A 9,166-nucleotide genomic window follows, 5' to 3' on the forward strand; every position below is an offset into this window, starting at 1 on the left:
CTACCCATCACAAGAAACATTCTGCATTTTGACATTTTCAAAAAAACATAATATAGTATGTTTATAAATCCATTTACATTCACGCGGAATCACACGGCGTAGACATACACGTGGAATCACACGGCGTAGACATACACGTGGAATCACACGGCGTAGACATCCACGCGGAATCACACGGCGTAGACATACACGCGGATAGCTCAAAATGCGTACAGATAACACGCCATTTGGCTTTAGAAAGTGGCGTGTATGTTTACGCAAAGTCATGATGTCATATTGCCCAAGTTGAAAAATTTGAACTTTGGCGTCAATTCGCGCCGCGTTAACCAATCAGGAGCCTGCTTGATGCGGTCACGTGGTAAAGTGACGTCATAAGAAACCCTGCATAATTTAAAAATACTACTATTGTGTCATAAAATGTAGTTTTAAGACTTTTTCAGGTGAGAATGTAGTTGTTTAAAGCTCAAATCTGTGGTTTATTTATAAAGAGAGCGCCTATTTAAAAAAAAAAAATCTTTTGTTTTTGGAGTTGTGAGATCCAGGCGATCACCGGGCACTCAGCGCTCATTAACCCCGGCGAGAGCAGCCTTTCCTCGGCTTGTCCTTCTGACGTTTGCCGCTGGCTCTGATGTCCTGAAGTGATTCGTCTTGTGTGGATCTAACGGCAAATCTTTGGTGTCATGAATCTATCATTTGTTGTCTGCCAAATCGTTTTGACTGAGGGCAAAGAGAAGTTTCATAAGTTTATTTTTTAAGGATATTTAAATATATACATGCAGTGAAGATAATGTAGGAGTTGTCTGGACCACATTTGTGTGGCTATTAATGTTTAATATATATTTTTAATGTAAATGAAAAGAAGCTGAGTGGTGTTTTATGACATATTTCTTCTGGAGCGCCTCGAACGCGATCTATTTCGCTTCAAACGCTAGATTTGTACGCGCGTCCAATTCGCCGCGGACTTGCAAATGGATTCAAAATGTTCACGCGTCAAGCTTGACGCGGTAGACGCGATTTTGACGCTCTATTCGCGTTTGGTGTGAACGCAGAATTAGACATTTCTCCATATATATATAGAGGGTATGCGCGTGACGTTACCATCACTGTGGTTACACCCACTGAGTGACAGAAAGACTGAGCGTCAGCATTGGTTTTCAGTGTGAATGCCAGAACACATCTAAGACGGGAAAGAGCTTTGAGATCGACTGTACAAACAAATTTGACAAGAAATCTGAGGTATATTTTTTACAGACTTCTGAAAGCTATAGAAAAGAGGAGCAAATGGCAATTCACAAAATTCACAAAAACATCTGGACTCCAGCAGCAAAACGTGGATTTGCAGTTATCAATATGTTGAATTTGGGGGTAAAATCATACGCTATAATTTGTATTTTTATATATTGTATTGACAAGTCATCAATTAAATATTTATCATTGTATATATTCTGCTAATTTGATGTTTTTAAATAAACACTGACAAAAGTTATACAATTTTTAAGGCTGGATGATTTGACGATATATATAACATTGATATAAGTGATCCTACCTATATTGTATTTATATGAAGCGTACTGAGGCAAATTTGCTTTATGTATTTTCCCGGCGTTGAAATCAGGCACATATAAATGTCTAGAAACACAATCCTGGCTGTCAATATCCATGGATCACTTGATCTTTGGTAAGTTGTAATGAACACCATATGGAGTCCAACCTTTACTTTAAACTGATGATCGTTTGTTTCACTCACGTTTTCGTAGTTTCCCCTATTAAATCCAGTCATACAGCAGCTCTTCTGCCACTCAGTCTGACTGAGGGCGTGTGTTACAGTGGGAAAGTGACATAAATGCTTAACCATATAGACTCTTTTTTCCATAAACTATAAAGGGTTCTTTAAAATGAAGTCAAGAGTTCTATATAGAATCCAATTGAACCTGATAGCTGTGCCTGGTTAAAGAGAAAGTCTTGATCTGAAAAATCTTTACTATACGGGTGCACAGATATTCACGAGTTAATGTGTGACTCATGAAGAACTAAACCATTTATTACACTGTAAAAAAAATTCAGGTCTCCAATTGAAAAAATTCTAGTGACTGATCACATCAAATTTTTTCAGTTGGCCAAATTGAATTTCTGTGAATTGATGCAATTTAATTAACAGAAATTCAATTTGGCCAACTAAAAAAATTAGATGTGATCAGTCACTAGAACATTTTCAATTGGAGACCTGATTTATTTTACAGTGTAATGATACACTGCATCAGCAACTAATGACGATTCTATATGATTAATAGATTAAGTAATCATTAAATTGTTATTAGTTAAATGTGTCATATTGTATTCATTCCCTAATAGAATATATTAACTACACTGTAAAAAAAAAAAAAAAAAATCAGGTCTCCAATTGAAACTTTTCTAGTGACTGATCACATCAAAAATTTTTAGTTTGCCAAATTGAATTTCTGTGAATTCTATTGCATCAATTCACAGAAATTCAATTTGGCCAACTGAAAAATTTAGATGTGATCAGTCACTAGAAAAGTTTCAATTGGAGACCTGATTTCTTTTTTATATGTAATAGTGTAAATTCATATGTTTACCACTTTTACCACAATGGGACAAAGCCATGCATTTCGACTTCCAGTTGTCTGCTTTAATTAATCATTAGCTAATTATTTGCAACGGTTTCGTTATGTTATGACTTTACTTGTTGAGGCACATGACTATTAACTAATTCAAAATTAATTGAAAACCCATAACCAGAATTACATATTACTTATTACAACAATTAGTTAACAGTCATGTGCCTCGACAAGTAAAGTCATAACATAATGAAACCTTTGCAAACCGTTAGCTAATTATGAATTAAAGCCGACAACTGGAAGTTGAAATGCATGGCTTTGACCCATTGTGGTAATTAACACATTAATTTACATTATAGTTAATATAATATGTTATTAGGGAATTAATACATGCTGTCATATTTAATTACTAGCAATTCATATATTACTTAATCTATTAATCATATAGAATCTGCATTTGTTGCTGATGCAGTAATCATTAATAAATGGTTTAGTTCTTCATGAGTCATACATTAACTCATGATTATCTGTGCATTAGTTAAGCATGAATTAATGCATATTAGTGCACCCGTATTGTAAAGTGTTACCGAAAAAATCAGACGTGTAATGACAGATGAACAGAGAATGATTGGCAACCTACTCATTTATACACACACACACACACACACACACACACACACACACACACACACACACACACACACACACACACACACACACACACACACACACACACACACACACACACACACACACACACACACACACACACACACACACACACACACACACATTCAATTCATTAAATTATATTATTATATAGTGAGCTAATATATATTTTCAGGCTTAACTAGACCCCTTCGTTAAACTTCTACATTGGGACTGTATTTGAAATGCATGAACAGGCTACATTGTATCTGTTATCTTAAAAAATATTTAATGTCAAATAAGAAAATATATAATTTAGTAGCAATGAAAAAGGCTTGTAAAAACAGCATGTCAAACATATACACTGTACAAAAGAACCTGTACAAACAACTCTTAAATGCTTTTGTGGTAAGAGATTTCAATAAGAGCACTCATGAAGCGTTTCTAGAAGTGGAATATTTACAGTGAGTTTCCTCATCTTGCTGTGAAGGGTTTGTATATTTTACAATACCAGAATCTACAGTAATATGTTGCTTTCTTTTATCACATTATGTTCAGTGCAGCCTGCAGCAAACTGTATGTTTGTTTGAAGTCTTTGCATGCACTGCAGATCTCCAAAAGATACTGGTTGATGAACTGATACAGTATGTCTGTATCATACACAAGAGGCAAAGAGTGCTACTGGGTTATAAAAATCTCTTGTGACTAACTCGATTCAAATGTAAAAGGGCATGTGGCTGAATGTTGAAATGCCGGAAAACACCTGCGTATGGACCTCTTTCTGCCCACGACCGCTTCATTGGGTTCCATAACGCAAGCAAAGGGGAATTTTGCCAAAGTCAGATTGTGCCCACAGTTTGTGTTTTGTGACTGTGATTTTTTGTGTGCCTTTAATTCGGTTTGATTTGTCATGATTCAGTCCAGAGCCTGAATGTGCTTGGGTTTGCAACAAAATCCAGCCAATTAGAAAGGTGTGTGGGTGGAGTCTCGCTGCAAGCGCAATGCACTCGCAACCAAATCCATTCAAAATCACAGCCAATCAGAAGAGTGTGGGCGGAGTCTCGCTGCAAGGGCAATGCACTCGCAACCAAATCCATTCAAAATCACAGCCAATCAGAAGAGTGTGTGGGCGGAGTCTCGTTGCAAGCGCACTGCAGTCGCAACCAAATCCATTCAAAATCACAGCCAATCAGAAGAGCGTGTGGGCGGAGTCTCGCTGCAAGGGCAATGCATTTGCAACCAAATCCATTCAAAATCACAGCCAATCAGAAGAGTGTGTGGGCGGAGTCTCGTTGCAAGCGCACTGCAGTCGCAACCAAATCCATTCAAAATCACAGCCAATCAGAAGAGCGTGTGGGCGGAGTCTTGCTGCAAGGGCAATGCACTCGCAACCAAATCCATTCAAAATCACAGCCAATCAGAAGAGCGTGTGGGCGGAGTCTCGCTGCAAGGGCAATGCATTTGCAACCAAATCCATTCAAAATCACAGCCAATCAGAAGAGCGTGTGGGCGGAGTCTCGCTGCAACGAAATGGATAAGCACATCAAATTCATAAATATTACACAATTTTAACATTATTAAAAATACATTCTGAGTGACAAACAAACTTTGTCATAGAATACTTTTGTTTGTTCACAGTTAGAATGTCCTTGTTTGAATTTCCCATTGTCGCTTTCAGTACGGCTATAAAGGTCACGCAAAATGATAGATGCTTTTAACATTAGATAAAGCATATAATTACTACCTGAGATTATCATTGTCACACTTTGTATGTTGTTGTTCCAGTGTATGTTGTTGTTTAGGAAAAACCTTGACATGGCGTTAGGCGATGACGGATAATTTGAGCTTCGGGTAGATTGATTTGAGATTTACGGTTGTGGCATTGCCAGATGAAACGGTCGTCTCCTGTCCGTGGTGATTTGCGTCCGTCTTTGTGAAGCTAATCTTAATACCGATATTCCTCACTTGCCCGTCTTTGGTCATCAGGCAGCATTTGCAGAGCAGCTTCAGGATGGCCCGCCGTATGTCTCTGTTCGTCATCGTGTAAATAATGGGGTTGATGAAGGAATTAACCATGGCCACGCCCAGGAAGTAATCAGCCTTGAGGAGCACCGGACACTTCTTCGCGGGACACATGAAATCCATGAGCAGGAGCACAAACAGCGGCAGCCAGCACAGGATAAACACTCCCACCACAATGGTGACCGTCTTCAGCAACGCCATGTACTTCCGGGAGCGAAGGCCGTAGGGTTTGCGCGGCACAGAGCTCGGGTTCTGCGTGTTAGACTTTACGAAGTGAAAGATCCGTCCGTACAGAACGACGATGCCCAACAGGACGGTCGTGAACACAATCACACAGAAGAAGATGTAGTTTTTGGCGTAAAGCGGCAGCACGGTGGAGCACGATTCCAGGTGATGCAAACAGTTCCAGCCCATAATGGGCAGGGTGCCTAGCAACAGTGACAGTGCCCAGCTCACCCCGATCAGAGCAAACATGCGGTTGCGCTTGGCGTGGGAATGAGGCTTTGTGTTGAGCATGGTGAAGTAGCGCTCAATGGCGATGGCCAACAAGCTGATAATGGACGCCGCCAGCATGATAAACACACCGCCCTCTCTTAGAAACCACAGCAGCGGTGTCAATTTCAGTGTGTTCGGCCCTGACAGGATGATATTTAGCATGTAGGTGAATCCGGCCAGCAGGTCTGAAAGCGTCAGGTTGCCCAGTAGATAATACATGGGCATGTGAAACTTCTTGTTTCTCCAGAGGGCCATGAGGACGACAAAGTTCTCCACAACAATGATGAGGCAAATGAAAAGAAAGAAGATGGATTCCGGTTTGAGCCCATCTTTGGGACGGCCCATATCCAGTTTGCCCACGTGCTTATAGTGCTCATGAAGGACTGAATTGTTTTGATAGGTGCTTAAGAGAGTGGATGAGGATGGTTTGGGCATCCCTGCACTGGGAGACATCGCCATGGGTCATCAACAGTCACAAACGTCTTCTAGATGTTAGTCTTCCTCAGTGATAAGACAGCGTTAAATTCAGCTATTCATCATTGCAGTGTCAAAAAACCAAACAAGAGTTGAGTTTTATACAGGCCGATTGTGTTGAACACTGAGCGACCAGCAGTTGGCGCAAGTGAGCAGAGCTGCTTCATTTGGGTCCATCACTTCAGCCCTTAAAACACAAGAGCATGAAAACATCAGCTTACTAAACAAAGGGAGCAGAAACAAACCAAACACCCCAAAGTTCAATTAGCATCCAAAGTCATCCGATTAACTTCACATTCAGTCAACTCTTCGTATTTAATGGCGTTTAGAGAAATTCACTTGAGCCAGTCTGATTCATTCCAGGACCAGAAATCTTTAGTCTTTTACAGTTGTTCAGTTTCAGACGCGTGTGAGTGATGTTGAGCCAAGGAATTCTCCAATGGAAGGCTCCATTCAGACACATGTTAACGTTTAGCTGTATCGTGTTACATTAGAGGACTGCGTGTGTGAAAGATTGATGCCTGTTTGCCATAGGAAAGCAACTCAACTGTTAGTAAGTTCTACCGTTAAATGAAAAAGCTCTTGCAAATTCTATCGATTTACTTTTAATGATAAGGTAGCATCAAATTAAAGACAATCAGTCCATTGAAATGTTCAGATAGGCCTATATTTGATTCAGTAACACTTTACAATGAGGTTAATGGGTAACACTTTATTTCAATGGTCCACTTCAGACATTCTACTAACTATAAGTAACTTTGCAACTACATGCTCTCATTAGAGTAGTAGTAGACTCTTAGGTTAGGGTTCGGGTTAGTAGAATAAGTTATGTAGTTGCAAATTTACTTATAGTCAGTGGAAAGTCTAAAGCGGACCATTGAAATAAAGTGTTACCATGCTACACTGCAAAAAATGCTTTTCTTACTTAGTATTTGTGTCTTGTTTTCAGTCCAAATATATAAAAAAAATCTAACATTAAGAAGCATTTACTAAACAAGCAAAAGTTTTTGTCTTGTTTTGGGGGGAAATAACTGAAAATTAAGGGAGTTTTTGCTTAAAATAGGCAAAATAATCTGCCAATGGGGTAAGCAAAATAATCTTGTTTTCTGTTTGAATTAAGATTATTTTGTTTACCCCATTGGCATTTCCCCCAAAATAAGACAAAAACTTTTGCTTGTCTAGTAAATGCTTCTTAATGTAAGATTTTTTAGATATTTGGACTGAAAACAAGACAAAAATACTAAGTAAGAAAAGCATTTTTTGCAGTGTAGTTAACATTAACAATGATGAGCAATACATTTGTTACAATATTTATTAAATAGAGCTGTTCATTTTTAGTTCATATCAGCTCAGGTCCATGTAATAATATTAACAGATATTGATTTTAGTCATATATTAGTAAATGTTGAAATGAACATGATTTAAGACTATTATATTCTTTAGAAGTAATTTTAGTTCATGTTATCAAATGAAATCTTATTAAGCTTTCCACAAAGTTAATTAAAGAGATGCTAAAATCATTTAAATACACATTTTTTTTTGCATGTTTTTAATTTTTCTGTTATAAATTTTAGATTGTTTGTTGGATGTCAGATGTCTTTGGTTCTTAGTAAACGCTTTAAAGAGACACATGCTAGATTATTAATCATCTAAGAGCACATATGAGAATCTGCTTTTCAAAATGGTTTAGCAATATTATTCTGTATCGTCCCTGTCAAATAAAACCATCAAATAATACACAAACTGGAATGAGTAATTCCAAGCAGAAACACACACACACAGGGACAACTTTCACACGCGTATCTCTTCTCACAGAGTTCCTGACCCGCATTATTCATAGTAATTATTTGTCAGAAAGGCTAGAGATCACTTACCGTTTCTGGTTGTGTGTCAGTGAAGCTTCTGCTGTGCCATGAAGAACTTCAGTGGCAGAAAGAAACACGACTCAACATGAAACTAGAGGAGCTGCACGTTTACTGGAGACTCGCTCGCTCTCTCACTCTATCTCTCTCCCTCTCTCCTCCTTCAGTGGTTGAGGGTTTAACACTTTTTATGTTTGTTGGTTTCTGTGAGTCATAACATGATTCTGATATGGATCTTGCTGTAGGCGTTACAATATAATGTCCACTGATAAACAAGTCAATTAGCTCAAAATGCTATTATCGATGTAACCATGTTAATTACCTACCCTTAAAAATAAAGACACATATATAGTGGAAAAAGATTTCAAAAATTGTCCTTCTATGGCGTTCTACCTTCTTTAGTTAAGCCTACTGGATCACTTTCATCGTGTATCTGAAAGGCTGTGACACGACTGAGCCGAATGAAGGTTCAGTCAAATGTAATGAAAGTGACTGTCGTTGGATCAGACTCGAGCTCAGACTTGTCTTCTCGTGTTTCGCCTCAGGTATCAGAGTTACTGTTACTGCCCACCGACCTGCCCGACTGCATCTCTGAGCTTCCTGTTCACACACCTGCGCGTTTATATTTGTCTTTGAACTATGTCACTGTGTCGTGTAGGGAACCTCCCGTCCCATGACACACGCCATACACTGCCAACAGGACTCGAGAGAGGAACCCTCGAATAAAACACACACTGAGCATCTGTGTTTAGCTGAGAGACGGCACAGGCAAAACAGACGAGTCTAGAGATAATCTGATCCGGTTTATCTCTGGGCAGATCCTGCAGAACGAAAGATGCAGTTCTCATGGGTGTATCGGGGAATTAAATATAAGCGAGCGTGTTTGTTTGTGTAGTTTAGTTTTTAGCATGAATGTTCATAGTTTTGTCTAAAGCTCGTGTGCATCACTGACTGTTAAATGTCAGACGGAGTCAGACTGAGCATCCACTTTGACCTTTGAGGTCACACTGCACAGTGCAGCATAAAAATAATGCAAAATCAAGAACGGAATAAACAAAATATCTTTCGTAAAATCAGATTTTAAAG

General features: G+C 38.8%; 1 protein-coding gene across 2 annotated transcripts; it reads right to left on the reverse strand.

Moving 5' to 3' along the window:
* Positions 1-3,496: 3,496 nt before the first annotated feature.
* s1pr5b (sphingosine-1-phosphate receptor 5b) lies at positions 3,497-8,678 on the reverse strand. 2 transcript variants are annotated; one of them, XR_013818292.1, is made up of 3 exons: positions 8,093-8,678; positions 4,972-6,405; positions 3,497-4,747 (listed from the first exon to the last, which is right to left on the reverse strand). XR_013818292.1 is itself a non-coding variant. In XM_079840626.1 (2 exons), exon 2 carries the CDS (start codon positions 6,201-6,203, stop codon positions 5,049-5,051), a length of 1,155 nt encoding a protein of 384 aa, XP_079696752.1. In that variant the 5' UTR covers positions 6,204-6,405; positions 8,093-8,673; the 3' UTR covers positions 3,501-5,048. The 2 variants fall into 2 exon arrangements, 1 of the variants encoding a protein (XP_079696752.1); XM_079840626.1 differs by having other exon boundaries at positions 3,501-6,405; positions 8,093-8,673.
* Between the last annotated feature and the right edge of the window lie 488 nt (positions 8,679-9,166).

Source organism: Gobio gobio, assembly GCF_949357685.1.
Source record: "Gobio gobio genome assembly, chromosome: 17".
Lineage (NCBI taxonomy): Eukaryota > Metazoa > Chordata > Actinopteri > Cypriniformes > Gobionidae > Gobio > Gobio gobio.

Coding starts and splice junctions, on each gene's coding strand:
- s1pr5b (XM_079840626.1), bottom strand. CDS start 6,203: ATGGCGATGTCTCCCAGTGCAGGGATGCCCAAACCATCCTCATCCACT.